The sequence below is a fragment of the Suricata suricatta genome, chromosome 5 (genome assembly GCF_006229205.1).
Source record: "Suricata suricatta isolate VVHF042 chromosome 5, meerkat_22Aug2017_6uvM2_HiC, whole genome shotgun sequence".
Taxonomy (NCBI): domain Eukaryota; kingdom Metazoa; phylum Chordata; class Mammalia; order Carnivora; family Herpestidae; genus Suricata; species Suricata suricatta.
Genome location: NC_043704.1, coordinates 97058034 through 97076371, shown reverse-complemented (window position 1 = coordinate 97076371; position 18338 = coordinate 97058034). Strand labels below are relative to the sequence as shown.

Below are 18338 nucleotides of genomic sequence, written 5' to 3'. Positions count from 1 at the left end.
CCTCCCCTGCAATCAAAACTAGAAAATGTGATGCTGGTACTATGTAACAGTATATGATACAAAGTATTTATTTAGGAAATAATAATTCTCTCTTTCTTATCCATTCTATATTTAGGATTATATAAGAATCTCATCTACAAAGATTATGTTCTTTTTAAGATACAGAAGAAATCATTTTAATGACATTAATGTGGGATAGAAAATGCCACATGTTTAGAAAGCGCACACTGTGTTGTGTTAGTAGGCATGATTTGACACCTAGCATCCAATCTGTCTCAGGATAACAATAAGGTATATCACAGAAAGTTTGACTGTCTTTTGAAATTGATTATGGGTATGTGTGTGTTTGTGTGATGTGTATGTGACAGTGAGAGAGAGAAGGGGAGGGGAGGAGGGATGGAGAGAGAGGAGAGAATCAGACATAGAGAAATCTTGAAGGTCAAATACTGAAGTTGAGAGAAGGCACCGTGTCTCGTTTTTCTTTGTTTCTTCCATACTAGCTAGCACGATACCTAATTCACTGAGCAACCGCTCAGAAAATATGATGAACTAGGACAATTCCTAACATGAGCTCACTCTGTACCCTTAAAGTGGAGTGCCTTTATAATCTATAGTATTCGTATGTTAATAATCACACCCACATGTATAGACGTTAATGTTCATTTCTGTAACTGTCCAGTTGTGCAAACCTCCCTGAGGAGGGAGTAGCAGGCATTGTTTTGTTTTCCCTCACTATTTCCACCAGGAGGCTCCAAACATTGAGTAGCCAGCCACTCAAAAGTAACTGACTTTGGTAAATACTGATATGAGTAAGTTCTATTTTATGTTTTGGGGTTATTATGACTTGGGTCATCAGTAAGTATCCTGAGAGTTACCAATACAGTCTTTATACTGAAGTCACATGTAAAAATGAAAATCTACCAGTGATGTTTCTAAATACAGATCTGATCATCTCCTTCTTTTTGTCTACAAGATATTAAAATCTTTCGCCCATTACACAAGGTCCTTGTTTGTCACTTTCATCCTTAGCTCCTTAAGAGCAGGGTCCTAGTGTTACTCTTCTGTTTACGGTACTGCCTAGCAATCCCCTGCTTTCTAAAAGGTATTCGATAAATATTTACTGAGTAAATTACTGTGCAATGAATGAAATCTATAACAGTATATTGTTAAATGTAACTGACATAACATGTCATATCTATGTTTAGCCTTATTTATTGCTTAAATTCTGGACTTTTTAAGCTATCTGACAGAGTTTGAACTTAGACATTTCAAAAAACAATGACTATATGAGGAAAAATAAAAGCTTCTACTATATAGAAGGAAAAGTAGAAACTGGAGAGATAAGCTTATTTAAAAGATAATTGGTGAGGACAAATAAAAGACTAATTTTAAAAAACATCAAAAGAAAATATTAGCCATTTCTATTTATAAACAATATAGAAATAATACTTAAAACAAACCATACGTTCATTTGAAACCACAATAGATACAAAATACTAATTTTTAAATGTCAATTTCACAGATAAAGTGCATGATCTAAAAACTCTAATCAAGCTAATGTTTCAAGAACTGTACCAAAACAGTTTAAATAGCAAAATAGAACACAGATTAGCATTCAGTAAAATAATTTTAAGATATATGTAAAGACTGTACATATCAGAATTTTAGAAATATAAATCCTAAATTCTAGATAACTAAACATGTTTTCAGTGTCTTTGTGTTGAACCATTTTATAAATACACAAGTAAAGCATTTTAAAAAGTCATACCTGCAAAAGAGTTGTTCTGTGGAGCTTCAGTGCCCCCTTCTGGTGAATTTTAGCAAAGCAACCTGAACAATAATCTTCGCCACATTCAAGGCATACCTTGAAAGACATTAAAACACGCAATATTATAAAAACATGAGTTTGAGAAAATGTCGGCATGGAGAACTTATCATTATCATCTTTATTTCTCCAACGGCATACCTAGATATCATAGGATTTGAGAAGCTCAAGGACACTGGAACTACCATTTGACTCCATTAAGATGTAACAGAAAAACTAACATGTAAACTCTGATTATTCTCATATCAAAATAAATATAATAGCTACAAGTAGGTTTTAGATATGTATTAGATATATATATGTATCCACAATATCTGAATAAATCATAAAAAAAAAAAAACCCAGCAACCTCAGACCAAACTTCTTGACCTGGTAAAAACTAAGCAGCATTATCTCTGAGTCAAAATTACTTCATTTTTAGGAGTTCTTTCATCTCTCTGTTGATTTACACGGCACACAATGCATCTGCTATTCCTCTCCAAAAATCGTCACATACTTCTTTGAATGGCATAACTTCACTGGTGAGTCTCAAAATATGGTTTTAAAAGCATTCTTAGAAGATTCCTCAAAGGAAAGGAAGTATAAGAAAAAGAACTGAATGGAACTACATCAACACATCAGCAATTTTTATGACTACCGGAACAATTAGGGACAAGTTTCTGCACTGTTAAAATGTAGTTTTTTAATTTATGAATAAATTGATGTGATGTCCCTATACCTTTGATGGCATCAAGCAAGACTTAAAGAGGAAAGAAAATGGAATTTTTACTGCAAGTGCCATTACTCCTGTGCAGTTGTACGGCCACATCAACACCCTTTACGACCTGAGAAAAGGCAGTCCAAAATGCTAAGAGCTCTCATTTTCTTGAGTTTGGCCTCGGTTAAGAATGCCAGCAGCTCAAAAAAGAAAACATGAGAGTTTGGAGAGATATGTCAGAAAGTCTTATGTCACAGAGCCCACATTCCCTTTGATCCTTTTCTCATTTCCCCTCTCCCCGCTTAGGGTGCCCACTACCACTCTTCCCTTCCTTCCTGTCTCCACCTATCAAGGAATCATGAGCAGAAAGCAGCTGGGGAACACTGGAGAGAGGCTGACCAAGCTCTTCTACCTTGCTCTGGTGAGTGACTGACTGAAATGTGCAATACAGTGCTACCTACCGAACTGTCCTGTGCATATGAATCAGCTGAGATTCTGTTACCGTGAAGACTGGTGCAGGAAGTATAGAATGGGACCCGAGATCCTGCATTCTAACAAGCTCCCAGGTAATGGCCATGCAGCTGCCGGTGTGCAGACCACAGGTCAAGCAACAGGCACTAGAATGTATTGAATGTGGAAAAGTAGACTAAATTTGTATTAAAAACCCAACAGGGGGGTGTCTAGGTGCTCAGTCAGTTGAGAATCTGACCCTTGATTTTGGCTCAGGTTACGAACTCATGGTTCATGGGCTGGAGCTCCACAGCAGGCTCTGTAAGCTGAGAACCTGCTTTGGAATCTGTCTCCTCTCTCTGCCCAACCCCCACTCACTCACCTACTCTCTCTCAAAAATAAACATTAAAAACAAAAAAGCAACAGGAGTCCATTAACGTTTTAAAATTGTATTACAAGGTCTCCATTTGAGGACGCTGTTACCTCAACTGTGTGGCCAGATTTATTAAATATAAAATTATTAAAACAACACTACCAACAATAACAACCAAAGGTTGAAAGAGTAAGAAATTATAAGTAAATGAAACTAAAAAGGAAGGTTAGAGTCACATAACAATATCCAAACTGAGCACTTAGCGCACTGTTCTAAGGGCTTCATATGGTTCATCTCACTGAATCCTCACAACAACCCTATAGAGTTAACATAACCATGTGTCTCCATTGTGAAGATTAAGTAACCAAGGGACACAATGATTGAGAATTTGCCCAGTCACACAGCTAATGAAGCCAGGACTTTAATCCCATAGTCTGACTCACAGCCTAAGCTCTTACCCACGATCCAAATTACTAAAAATCGCATTTACCATTAACCGCAACACTAATCATTTATTGAAAAATCTCGATTAAATCTGCAATTAAATAAAATCCAATATCTCAAATGATTGCATGGTAGGGTATCTATCAAACTCCAAATGCATTTTTTTTTCAAATGTGATTAGCTATACAGAATTGGATTTTTCATTCAAATGAAAAAAAACACCACTATCCCTAATATCAGATTTAGTCCTACATTTCCAACTCATGTTTTAAAAACTAGTCTCTTGGGGCACCTGGGTGGCTCAGTCGGTTAAGCATCCAACTTCAGCTCAGGTCATGATCTCATGGTTGGTGCATTCAAGCCCCACATGGGGCTCTGTGCTGACAGCTAGCTCAGAGCCTGGAGCCTGCTTCAGATTCTGTATCTCCCTCTCTCTCTGACCCTCCCCTGCTCGCGCGCTCTCTGTCTCTCAAAAATAAATAAAAAAGCATTTAGAAATTAAAAAAACTAGTCTCTTACAGAAATGATTAATGCATTATCTAGATCTATAATATTTAAGTGCAAAATCAAATAGGAAGCTATAATTTCACATACATACATGGCAGTACTATCAAATTAATGTGGATTTCAAAATGTATTCTGCATAATTTTTATTTAACATATTTGCTAATATCTTAATAAATTTCTTAGAAACACTTGGCACTGTTTTCACAATGTAATACAGAAAACTGGAAAATAGTTTCAACATAGAATTCTGAGCAAGTATTTGTTAACAACAGATTTTTAATGAAAGTACCCAAATGGATGTTGTAGACTAGAAGATCAAAGCTGGAATTGCAGAGTAAGCTTATATATTTTGTTATACAAGCATATTTGGATTTAAATTGGGTTAAAATGACCGCCAACTGGAAAATCTTTTTAGGCAGTTTGTATAACTGGCAGAAATGTACTAAAAATGTAGATAAGGACTCCATCCCACCACAGATGCTTCTTCAGTGATGGAATACCCAAGTGCAGTCTTAGCAAATATCTTTTTAATTTGATCAAGCCTAGATCAGTTGTGCTAAGCCTTCAGAATCCCTTTGAGTTTAATTAAATTATCTACAGTTGGCAAATTAATATGTAATTTTTAACTATCCATTTCACTTTTGCCATGTATAAACAGCCTAAAGCTACTGGAATTTCTTTTAAAAACACAAAATTGGAGGTTGGGGTTTTATTTTTACCACCAATGTATGTGAATGTGTAAGAGATATGAAAATGTGCCAATAACGAAACACACACAAATTTCTGTCTCCTCTCTATGTGCCAGGCACAACGCTCACTACTTCGCATGCACCAATCGTTATCCTCAATAACTCCCAGGTCCCACTGTTACAGGTGAGAAAACAAAAATACAGAGGAATTAAGCCAAAGGTCACACAGCCAAATCACAGCTAAATTTGATACTCAAACATCCAAAATGCAAGCTCTTAGCCCCTACCTCCCATGCACAGTTTTCCCAGATGAAGACCCTATCATCAGATATATAAGAAAGTTTACTCTAACTACACAACCAGCATTACCATCTGGACGCTAAGAACACAGGGTAACTTCAGGGCTTACCACCACCATGGTTTACTTCACTAGCTGTGCCCAGCTTGAATTTTTAAATAACTTATTGTTTGAGTCATCTGGGTGGCTCAGTTGGTTAGACTTCTGACTCTTGATTTCAACTCAAGTCACGATCTCACAGTTCATGAGATTGAGCTCCAAATCGGGCTTTGTTTTGACAGCGTGGAGCTGGCTTGGGATTCTCCCTCCCCCTGCCCCTCTCCTCTCTCTGCTCCTCCCCTTTCTCTCTCTCTCTCTCTCAAAAAAAAAACTTTAATAAATAAATAACTGTTGTGCTTGAAAAACACCATGGGACATTACTTTCATTTCAAATCAAAGAACATACTTCCTTAAAATCATAGCTAAATTCTTTAAGAATGTATACAGTCTAAATCCTTGCTTCTATTTATAACAGTTTCCAGGCAAATCAGGCTTTTAATCACTGCACACATTGTCACTCTCATCTGCTTTCCAGCCAAGGTACGTGCCATTTATCTTGTCTGGAACATCTTCTTCTTGCTTTTCCTTCTCTTTGCAAAAACACATCCTTTATTTCCAACTCAAGTTCGACCTATGTATGTGATATTGTTCAAATGCCAGGGCCTTTACCCGGTGCTCAACATAGAAATATTGGGAGCCTCTACATAAAGACTCTCTTCACATCATGAACAGGGGGCCCCAACAATTCAAGTCAGCCAGCAAGTCCCTTTTAGCTTTCATACTTCCAACTTCAGGAATATTAACATTGTTTATATTTTTTAAACATTTACAAATAGGTATACTTTGTGAAGATTTCTTAAATTATTGTCCATCATTAGGTCAAATAAGAGAAGAAAACAGCATGATGTCACAGGAAGAGCCCTGTACCGAGAGCCAGGGTTTTACGTTAAATATTGCCTTCATTAGACTTACGGCATTCTAACTCTCTAAGAGCAGCTAAAACTGCCATGAAAGAAGGATGGTAATATAGTCTCAAGTAAGAAATGATCATAGCCAAATTCTCTGAAACTATAACAAATATCTGTTGTAGTAATCTACAAATATTAGTTATAATCATTAAATTCTTCAGGGGAAAACTGCTTCTTAAGTGTGTATAATATTTTAAATTGCAAAAGATATATTGGAGTATTTTTAATACTAACTAAAAAGAAGATATATATGAAGGTTTTATTACAGAAAAAAAAATATCCCTTTAACAAAAATTTGTTGAGTTCTTACTAAATTGCAGGAATACTTCTACGTGGTAGGTACACAGCAGTGAGCAAAACTAAGCCCCTACTCACATGAACTTTACACAGGTGGGTGGAAAAGAAACATGTAAATATATGTTGAGGGGTAATAAATGCAGAGGGGATGCATGGAGCAGCTCCAAAAAACTAGGGAGGCCACCTCAGCGCTGGTCCTTTACAAACGACTGCCAGGGCAGGGGACATCTGAACTGACCCTCGGTCCGAGACTGTTGGGGGTGGGGAGGACAGATATCAAAGGTGCGGTCTTGAACACGGTAAGTTAGTGATTACTGTGAGACATAAGTAGAGGTGGTGAATAGGCAGTCTGACTTGAATGTTCAGGGGAGAGGGATGAGTTAGAGATGTAAAGTTGGGAATCATCCACGTAAAGATGCTCTTTAAAGCCAAGAGAGTGGCTGAAATCACCTATACAGAGTACGTAGGTGGACTAGGGAAGAGGACCAAGGACTGAGCCTAGCGGCGCTTCAACATTCTGGGCTCAAGCACACAAAAACCAAGAAAACTGAGAAGGGGCACCTAGAAAAGTAAAATGAAACCAAGAGAGAATCATACCCTAGAGGAAGCCAAGTGAAGAGTCACTGAAGAGAAGAAGACTGTATCAAATATTACTGATAGATTACTATAAGAACTGAGAATGGCCACTGTCTTTAAGAATATGGAAGTAACCAGTGATGTTGATAGGAGCAGTTGCTGGCATAGTGGAGACGCAATCCTCAGTGGAGAGGGTTCCAGAGAGAATGAAAATTTGGCAATTCCACTTCTGGGCACATACTCCAAAGAACAGAAAGTAGAAACCAGGAAGATATCTATACTCATGTTCATTTCAGCATTATTCACAAAAGTCAAAAGGTGGAAACAACCCAAGTATCCAGTGAAGGATGAACAGATAAACAACATGTGGTATTTACATAGGATGAAATAGCATTCAGTTTTAAAAAGGAAATTCTGACACATGCCACCATGTGGATGAACCCTGAAGACCTTCTAGTAAATAAAACAAGCCAGGTACAAAAGGATAAATACTGTATGATTCCACTTCTGTGAGGCACTCAGAATAGCCAGATTCACAGAGATAGAAAGTAGGATGTGGGTTGCCAGGGGCCAACAGGAAGGGGAATGCGAGAAAGGTGCAATCAGTCCAGAGCTTCAGTTCTGTGAGATGAAGAGTTTCGTGGGTGGATGGTGAGGGCGGCATCCCAACAATGTGAATGTGCTTCATGCCACTGAGCTGTACTCTTACTAAGTGGTGGTGATGGAAGAGGGCACTTATGGGGAAGAGCACTGGGTGTTGTATGGAAAACAACTTGACAATAAAATATTGAAAAAAAATATTTTTTTAAATATGAGAAAAAAAAGGCAACTTTTAAATCATGGCAATTTTTACCATCATTTTTTTTTTTAAAGTTCATGAAGTCAGCAACAATGAGAAGTTACAGAACTGTCAGAACCCATCTTTTGGGTCTTTAATTTCCCTTCATAACTTTTTCTTTAAAAAAAGGAAGGCTTGCATATCCATGTCCCTACAGCCTTAAACACAGTGGTAAAGAACTGGGGACAGCCCAGATGTCACTCAGCATGTCAATGAATGAACAAATTTTGGTATATCTAATACAATGGAGTGCTACTCAGGAATTTGAATAAACGAACTACCAATAAATGTGGTAATATGGGTGAATCTCAATGTGGAGCAAATGAAGCCCTATACAGAAAAATATAAACCCTATCATTCCATTTACAGAAAGTTCAAGAATAGGCGCCCCTAAGTGTATGGTGCTAAAAATCAGACCAGTAGTTGGCTCTGTAGTGGGAATTAATTGGAAAAGGCTCACGGGAAATTCCAGGGGCATTCTATTATCTTGATGTGGGTGTATCCACTTGTCAAAAGGCATCTATTTCATAGAAAGTACATTATACTTCAGTAAAAGTAAGAAAAGGAGGAGAGAACATGATGAGAGCAAGCGTAGACAATGCTTTAGAAGTTTTACTAAGAAGGGTACAGAGGGTGATGTGGGGATCAAAGAAGAATTTTTGTTGTAGTTTTGGTTGTGTGCAGCTGGAAATAATCCCCGAGAGAGAGGACTAGAGCGAGGAGCTATCCTTAACCGGGAGTGAGAGGGTGAGAAGCAGCTCACTGTATTGGTGCTGGCCGAACAGCGCAGCACGCACACTTCCCCCTTAGCAACGGTGGCGAAGGACAAGTGTCTGGCTACAGAAGCAGGCTGAGCTGGGAGAGGTGGGTGAGGCCGTGGAAGTCACGTGCCAGCACGTTGTGAGAGTGCACATACCAGCACAGCAGCTCTGTGCTCACACTGTCCACAAGCCTTGCCTTTTATCTTGGATCTTTCACTTTCAGGAGAATTGGCCATTTTATGATTAAGTGGTTGTTTCACTGGCTCTGGAAGGAAAAAAAATGTCAGGCCAATCACATCAAAATATGATATTCAGTTTTCTCATTGATAAAGTAATGAAATTACCCACATTTCTAAATTCTCTATTAGTATTTAAATATTAAATGCCAATAAAAATGATGGAGCTAATCTACTCTTCCCAGGAAACATTTCCCCTGCCAGCCTTCTTGAGCATAGGGCCACACATTTCTGCCCACAGCCATTCTGCTTAAAACTCACTTGAATAGGACATGTGAAATTACCAAATGTTAAAAATGATGCTCTTGATTGGATCCCTATGGTACTCTGTTCAATCTCCAGATCAAATTAAACAAAACTCATACATAACAATTTCTATAATAAATGGTATATATATTTATAGAACTTGTTTTGGGGGCATCTGTGTGGCTCAGCTGGTTGAGTGTCTGACTTCGGCTCAGGCCATGATCTCATGGTTTGTGGGTTCGAGCCCCGTGTCAGGCTCTGTGCTAACCGCTAGCTCAGAGCCTGGAGCCTGCTTCGGATTCTGTGCCTCTTTCTCCCTCTGCCCCTCCCCTGTTCATGCTCTGTCTCTCAAAAATCAATAAATGTTAAAAAAAAAAAAAAGAATTTGTTTTGCCAAACCATCTTATCCATTCAAGTTAAATGTACTTATCTTCTATAAAAAATTTTTTCTTTTGGAATTACTGTGATTCCAATTGATTTTTGGGTTTACCTACTGTGAAATAATTTATTAAAATATAAAACCATTTTAAATATACTTACTTCTACATTCTCAGAATGAAATTTCAATTTATAATCTTACATTGATAAATTATCTTCTTGGTTAAAAAATTATATAAGTTTAAGAAACAGTGCTATGAAAGTCCTCACCTTTGAAACTGCTCCTTATTTGATATCCTAAGTTAACATTTTTTGACATAAAATAAGGCTGCCCCCGCAGAAAATAAATAAATTTGAATATCAAAAATATTCATCGTTTTGGTGTTTAGAATCTTTATACTGCATGACCAACTCTAGCACTTTAATTGTCTATGCAATTAAAATTAAAAGAAAATAAATTCTATCTTTAGCATCTAATAATACAGTGGCAAACTGTTTACCTTGAAGTTGCTCCTTTAGTAATTTTAATTTCACTTTTCCAGAAGAAAGCTGTATTGATGAAATACATATTCCTTGTCAGGCATAGATCTCTTATTCAAAGAAAGTTTAAGTTACTAACAAAAATATTAGAGAGCCATAACATTTTACTGTATCTTGAGTAAAACAAACATTTTGAAAGAATAATACATTATTAATAGAGTATCATTATTAAAGCATATATAGAACTTTCAATTAAGAGGAAATTCAAGGGATGCCTCAGTGGCTCAGTCAGTTGATTCTTGATTTTGGCTCAGGTCATGATCTCACAGTTCGTGGAATTGAGCCCTGCATCAGGCTCTGTGCTGATAGTGTGGACCCTGCTTGGGATTCTCTTTTTCCCCTCTCTCTCTGCCCCTCCCCCGCGCGTGTGTGTGTTCATGCTCTCTCTCCCAAAATAAACAAATAAACTTTTAAAAAAATAGAAAATAAATTTTGGAAATATATAAACCATTTTTTAAAACATGCCATAAATTGTTTTAAACAAAAGTCATTATATAGGATAATATTATTTAGAAAAGCACTAATATTCAAATATTATAAAGGCTCAGTAAGCCTTTACTATTTCTGATCTTTTGAAACATATACAGTCTAATATTTGCGTAGACCAAATCTAAACTAAATTCTCACTGAGCTACTCTGCTTACATAACTGTGGAAGCCAATATTATCTTATTTGTCTAATTCAGAGAACCACATATTTAAGCATCATAGATTTAACCTTCAATATATTAGCTGTGATCCCTGACTTTCCTAAGATGTAGCCAAAATATTGAGTAAATAAATTTCACTGTTAGGTGTTTCAAAGAGTCACTTAAAATTCTTGGGTCTTAAGATTTTAAGACATAAAACAGACTAACCAAGTGTACACACTTGCCTTGGTCTTACTGAAACCAACATTCAAAGCACACAAGCGAGCACGAAGAAACAGTGCACATTTATACAGACACTGTCAATTCGTGCCTAGTTTTCAATTTGCAATTTGCACGCTCAATTGCCCACTTTGTACATGAGAATATGAGAACAGCGGCTGCCTCTGTGTCAATGGCTGTACCGACGGCAGTCATCTTTGAAAATTCAGGCATAATTATTCTCAGTGAATCTAGTGGTTTGGCTTCGAAAGGGCATTCTTTAAGTAGCTGCTCAGATGCTATGCACCAAACACAGCAGAAAAGAAAACAGGATTGCAATAATCAATTTCTATGTGAATCACACTTTTATTTTTAAACTGGAAATGTTATACACGTTACAGATAATTTAATCTCATTTTTCAAAACAAAATTGGCCGACACTATTACCTTACTGATACATCTGAACTGTAGCATGATCAATACGGTTATAGGCTACCTGGGCAGAATGGACATGGCAAGGTGAATTGAACCCATTATTAGGGAAATTTTGTAATTTGTTTTTTATTATTATGAATATTTTTCTGCTCTATAAACATGACCATAGTTACTTCAAATGATTCAAACTGCATAAAAATATTTCTGTGAACAAACTGCTAGCTGCTCTTCTTAGGCAAATAGAATTTCCTCCTAAGTCTGATTTTTATCTGTTTGGGAAAGAGTTGAGAAGGTAGTAGGGCTAGACCTGGGACACCCACATAATGCACACACATCCATATGCACACACACCCATATGCACACATGTATATGCACACACATGTATATGCAAAATATCAGGAATCCAATATGCTGCAGCCTATGCTGTATCAACCACTTACGCCTTCACCAGGAGATGCTGAAGAGGTACCATTAGGGTCCAGGACAGCTTGGTGGCAGTACCATACAGACATATCACCTGGGCCATCAGAGTCAGACGAGACTGCCGCCATCAGCCTCCTTGGCATTGACAGATGCCTCCAAACTTCCACCAATGTCCTAATCTGCCATGCTGGTCCCACACCGCTCCCATGAGCTACCTTTTGAAATATTCTCATTTTTAATTAGCTCAAACTTCGCCATTTTCTATTGCTTGTCTTTCCATCTCTGCCATTCCATAGAGCCCTTATTAAATAGCCATTTATCTTTAAACCATTCCTAAAAATATCTCTTGCACAAGTTCACATTAACTGGACCCATCTTTCCTCAGACACAACTTTTTTTCTAGAGAACTCTACAGAGGAACGAACTCCATTTCTACTCCCTTTCACTCACCAGGAGAGAAGAAAGTTCTTCCTGTTTGCTCCTTAGTGCTGCTTCCAGAAGGTTGCTCTGATCTCATCCTTCAGCAAAGTTGCTCCTCACCACCTGCTGACTGCCTTTATCAATATCCTGGGTCCTCCTCCACCTGAACTTCAGCGATCTCCTCAGTATTTCCCTCCATCACAATTCTGGGTGATGACTGTGGAGACTTCAATGTTCAGGTTCACCTGACACCCCGATGCTCAGAACCCTCCAACATGCTAACTACTCCGACCATCTAAGTCCCTCTTCAGCCACTTACCCATTATGACCAAACCTTAAACCTAAACAGCAATCTGAATGGCCACACCTTCAAAAGCCCTAAACACAGAGCTTCTCAGAGCTAACCATGATCACCTTAGCTCCTTCTTCTTAGACCTCCCATATCTACTTACCATTGTGATGAAATAATTCTGACTGGATCCCCTATAAATCCATGCTCTTGTGGCTCTTCAGCAGTCTACTTACTCATTTCGTGTTAAACCTCAGTCATAATGCCCACAGTAGCTGCTTCAAAGTTTCTTCATTCCCAAAGACTCACATTTACTCCATTTCTCTTCCTTATTGTGAGCAGATGACCCTGTCTTCAAATTTACTAAGAATGTTGAGGTCTTCTCATTAAAATCTTTCCACAGCTTCCTGTCTTACCTTTTGTCAAATGCAATCTCTAAAAATTTACCTTTACTGTAACCTATTTTCCCTTCCATCTTTTTTATCAGATAAAATGTGTTCTCTTTCCATTGGTTAAGGTCTCCTTAATGAGCTGTCTCTTCAAAGACTAACCCTCAGCAATTGGCACCTCTCTCTCTCGCATCTTCAATCTTTCCTCCACTAGTGAGTCTATCCCTCAACTACAGACTGGTCACATCTCTCTGATTCTGAAAAACAATACACAGTTGACTCCTGAACAATTGGGGGGGGTTGGGGCACCAATTTTTGACTCCCCCAAAACTTAACTACTATAGCCTACTGTTAACTGGAAGTCTTACAGATAACATAAACAGTAGATTAACACGTATTTTGTATGCTAAATGTATGATACACCATGTTCTTACAATAAAGTGAGCAGAGAAAAGAAAATCTTATTAAGAAAGTCATAAGGCAGAAAAAATACATTTATAGTAGTGTAAATACACTTATTGAGAAAATGCATACAAATGGACCTGCACAATTCAAACCTGTGCTGTTCAAAGGTCATCTGTAACAAAGTCTTTCCTTGATCCTGTTAGATCCTTGAGAAGTCACCCACCCTCTGCTTTCAATCTCACTGCAACATTTGCCTTTACTCATTACCATCCACCTTTCTTTTTTAACCGCTTGAAATATATTTTTCCATCTAATAACCCAAATATCAAATCAGGTTTTTTAAATTGTCATTCTCCATAAATAAGCATTTTTTAGTGTGATCTTCAGCCAATGTTACAATCAGTTTCACACATATAACCTCAAAATTGCTTAAAACTCTAAGAAGTAGTTAGCAAATATTGTTATATATGGTAACAGGAGCTCAGAGAAGTTAATGACTTGCCTAAAATCATAGAACTAATGAAATGAGTCAGGATCTTAATCTATATAGACTAACACAGGGTTTCTTGACCTTGTTACCATTGCCATTTTAAGCCAAATAATTCTTTGTTGTGGGCTGTCCAGTGTACTACAGGGTGTATAGCAGCACCCCTGGCCTGTAGCCACTACCTATCATTAACCAAAACCCAAAAACTCTCCTGGTGGTGGTAACTAAAAATGTCTCAGCCATTGCCAACCGTCTCTTGAGGGGCAAAGCTTCCTCTTTTTGAGAAACACTTGTCTAAAATCACAGTCAAAACTTTTCTCATCGTGTAGTGTATAGAACAATGGTGACTTCTCCGTATTTTCTAAAATCACCCTCCTTTACCTTCATTTCTATGGGATCACATTACTTTCATTCTACTGCTGCCATTCTTCCTCTTCTCAGGCTCCCTTTACTGGAGAGCTGGCAAATTACCTTAGAACCAGCCAGAAAGCCTGCATTCCAAATCATGGCCCTGACACTTGACCTTGAGCAAGTTAACTTCTTTGATGTTAGATTACTTCATCTGTGGTACTGGAAAAATAACAACTGCCTCTTAAGAGTGATATAAGCAGTTAATGAGCTAAAACAGGAAAAGCAGCTAAACTGTTGACTGGTATAAAATAGATAGTGAATAAATATTAAAGTTCTCTTTTACCTCCATATTCCTTGAGCTTGATCCTTCATAATTTCCCTTTCTGAGCTTCACCCTTTATACCTTTCTTCTCCTTTTTATAAATTCTTAGGAAGCACATTTACTCCCTTGGCTTCAACTAACACATGAGAATTCAAACAAAACCCTAAATCTTCAAAATTGCTAGGCAGAACTTAAATGTCCTCAACAACAACAACAACAACAAAACAGAAGTAAATAGGTGAGGTTGTGGATGTGTTAATTAACCTTGTGGGTGAAATATTTTCACTACATATATATGTGTGTGTATATATATATATATATATATATATATATATATATACATCAAATCATTACACTGTACATTTTAAATTATCTTAAAATTGTAATTGTCAATTATACCTCAATAAAGCTGGGAAAGAAGAAGAGGAAGGAAAGAAAGAAGGGAGGAAGGAAATAAAGGGAGGAAGAAAATAAAGAAGGAGAGAGAGAGAGGGAGGGATCTCTAAATCCCAAATTTTCTTCCAACTTCCTTCTTTATACTACCTCCTAGTCAGAGCAGCCTGGAATATCAGTTATTCATCTGAATTCCTCCTTTCCTTTCTCATTGCTTTTTTGGTTCCATAGTTTTCTTCATATTTCTTTTGCTACATTCTAATGCACACTTTTCTCATTTGACCTTTAGATTCTTTTACTAGTCCTCTAAATAGTCCATTGGTCTCTCGAGTAATGGCCTCCAAAGTGGCATGTATGCACGCTTGAGGGAACTCAGGAAAAATCCAGAAAGCAGAAAACAATTTCTATTTATGTTTATGTCATCCTTAATTACTGTCTATATTTTGTCTCACAATGCACAGGACATATTAGTAAACTACTATGTATGTAAATAAATTCTATCCATAAATAAATAAAAGGATCATGTATAGAAAAGTCCATGCTCAAAATGCATTCTTGATTTATGTGGACATGATCAAAACAGTTTTGATATCATTTGTTCTATACTCTGTATTCATAAACTCCAAACGCACTACATATTTAAACCAGATCAGCCATCATCTTACTGGCCTCCTGCTCAGAAGCTGTCAGGGAATCCCATTCCCACAGTGAAGCCGTCAAGACTCCTGACTCTGGGACTCAAGGCCTTCCCTCCTGCGCAGTCTCACATTCTACACCCACCTGCTACAGCGCCCCAAACCCCAGGTTTTCACATCTTTTGACTCAGTTCTGAGATTTGTGGGGACTGTGATTTATTCATCATTTTTTCCTTACAAAGACATCTAGGAGACTCTGAAATATTTGCAGAAATAAAGTATTTTTTCCCAAGCACAGATGGTTCATACACTAAATGGTTATCTGACTAAATCTATCTATAAATATTTTCATATGTGCATTATCTTTCACATTGGATGAGGATCTCCTTGCGAACAAGGATAAAGCACTCTATGACAAAGGAGGCACTTAACAAATGCTATTGAATAAATAAGTCAGTAATCACAAAGTCAGCATTTCTAATGTGTTAGAGTTAAATAACATCCAAAACATGGAACACTATCTCAGAAAGATAATGAAAAGTGGGAAGTAGACTATAAAACTTTTAATCCAAAAATTAAAGAAATATATCTCAAAAGAATGACCGTAAAGAATAAAATGCCTTTTTGAAGCCAAAAAACGTTAGAAGCACCAAGTAAGATGTTTGTATATGGCAACTGGCCCAAAGAAATTTGGGTGATAGGTATATAAAAAAGAGAGAGCTATATACGTTAAAACTTACAAAGTCACGGATGTTGTACTAAACAATCCAGAAACAAAACAGCTTTCCTTACATAAAGTCACTAATCTGGTTTTAATCTTACATAAAATCTAATGTTATATTTTAGAACACAGAGACAAAATAAAGCAATTCTACAGCTGGCAAACCTGAAAGCAGCTTTTCCTTGGGCATCTCCACACACAGAATCAACAGTATATGAATAACAATAATTATTTAAGCAGAACATAAACACATGAAACAAATATGATCTAACAAAAAGGCAGGAAAAAAGTCTGTCCTTTGTTATGTCAAACAACCTAGCTTTCATGATAATATAAAACCATATAGTTGTATTTCACATACTTGAAACCAGAACTGAACTGAATGAAAAATACTCAGTTTAGAAAAATTCTACTCAAGGTGAATTTTTTAAATTGACTTGTAGATGAAAAACAAACTACATCTGAATAATGAAAGCTACATATTAACCCATAAAAATTAATCAAAATCCAATAGTATGCAAAGTTCTTAAAATAGGAATAGTGGACTTTTAAGTATGAAAGGGAATACAAGATCTAAAAATTAATTTATATCTCTTTACTCGGTAAATTCCCTGAGAACCAAATGATATTTTCTTACCTTAATAATATTTCCTTTATTTTGTGACATTATATGTGATAGATTACCCAATTTTCCCACTTGTCCAGATTTCCAGTGATAGCCACTTGACCTTCGATATATATAAACAGAGGACAAAATGTAATTACTAAATATGTTTCTCCTTTTAATGGAAACAAATATATTTTCCCTGTTTGAAGAAATGAAATTCAGTCATTAACATGTAATAGATCATCACAAAAGGAAAATGAAATATCAGTAATGCCACGAGAGCCTTTAACATATTTGGAACTTTTGAGAAGAAATGAATAAAAGTAAAATGTCCAAACACAGATAAAGAATTTTATTTTTTCGACATTTACAATGACTAAAGATACCTTTACTGATTTATAGAAAAATTTACAGATTGTCATGCAGTTTTAAAAGCTAAGAGTCCGCAAGTATAAAGAGGAAAAGGAAGAAAAACACCCTCAATAGTCAGCAGATCTACTAAATGATGAACTCTGTAAGACTACAGATCAGCTCCCACACCGAAAGGTAAAAGCGATGGCAAAGAAGGTGAACTGTTTAGTTTATAGTTTTCAAAGTGCTTTTGAGTCTCACAAAATTTTTTGAAGTCAACAGGGCAGAAGTCCAATCCTCACTTAAAAAATAATGAGACAAAAACTTGCCCAAGGTTACACTGACAATAAACAATAAAGTCAAGGTCAGAACACTGGACTTCTATCTTCCTGACCAGTGAGTGGCAGGTTCTCATTCTGGCTATAGCATTTACTATCTATGTGACCTTAGAAAAACACTTAACTCTTCGGAAAATGCCATCAAGCTTTAGAACGTTTTTAAAAATATCCTCAGCTAATGAAAACCCACGTTTGAGTCTGATTTCAGGAACCCTGATTCACAGATATTTCGTGATTCATTGAGAAGTGCAAACTAAGTTCACTGGATCATTAAAAGAACAGCAATAAAATATACAACATATTTTGTCACCTGGGATGACATATGACATTGAGACCCTTGATTAAATCAGTGTTCTAGTTATTAGACGGAGTGTGTGTACGTGTCATGAACATTTTCCAAAGAGTCATAATTCAAAGATAAATACTACTGGGGCTATAGTAAATATCTGAGTTTTCTTTAATGGTTCAGAAGGTATATCACAGATATTTGATGATCATCCCTCGGAGCACCAAACAAAGCAAGTTTAATATACAAAATACCTGGCAATATTTACTACCAGCCAAAGCACATGAGACACGAATGGTCATTCTCTGTAGGAAAAAGTTATATATTTTTGAGGCCTATTTGAAAGACAATTTCTCCAATATCTACAAAATCTAAACATGTACATATACTTTGACCTAAAATTATACAGGTAACAATTTAACCCTTTGATACTCTGGCATATGTAAGCAGAAGTATATATATATATATATATATATA

At 36.7% G+C, this 18338-nt stretch overlaps 1 protein-coding gene across 1 annotated transcript in view; it reads right to left on the bottom strand.

Moving 5' to 3' along the window:
- Positions 1-18338, bottom strand: part of ZBBX (zinc finger B-box domain containing) — a 113314-nt gene that overhangs the window by 80694 nt on the left and 14282 nt on the right. Inside the window, exons 4-7 of the mRNA XM_029938746.1 lie at positions 16917-17007; positions 10123-10171; positions 8918-9027; positions 1769-1864 (exon numbers count right to left, since the gene is read on the bottom strand). Of these exons, the coding sequence (XP_029794606.1) occupies positions 1769-1864; positions 8918-9027; positions 10123-10171; positions 16917-17007 (346 nt within the window). The remainder of the gene's footprint in view (positions 1-1768; positions 1865-8917; positions 9028-10122; positions 10172-16916; positions 17008-18338) is intronic.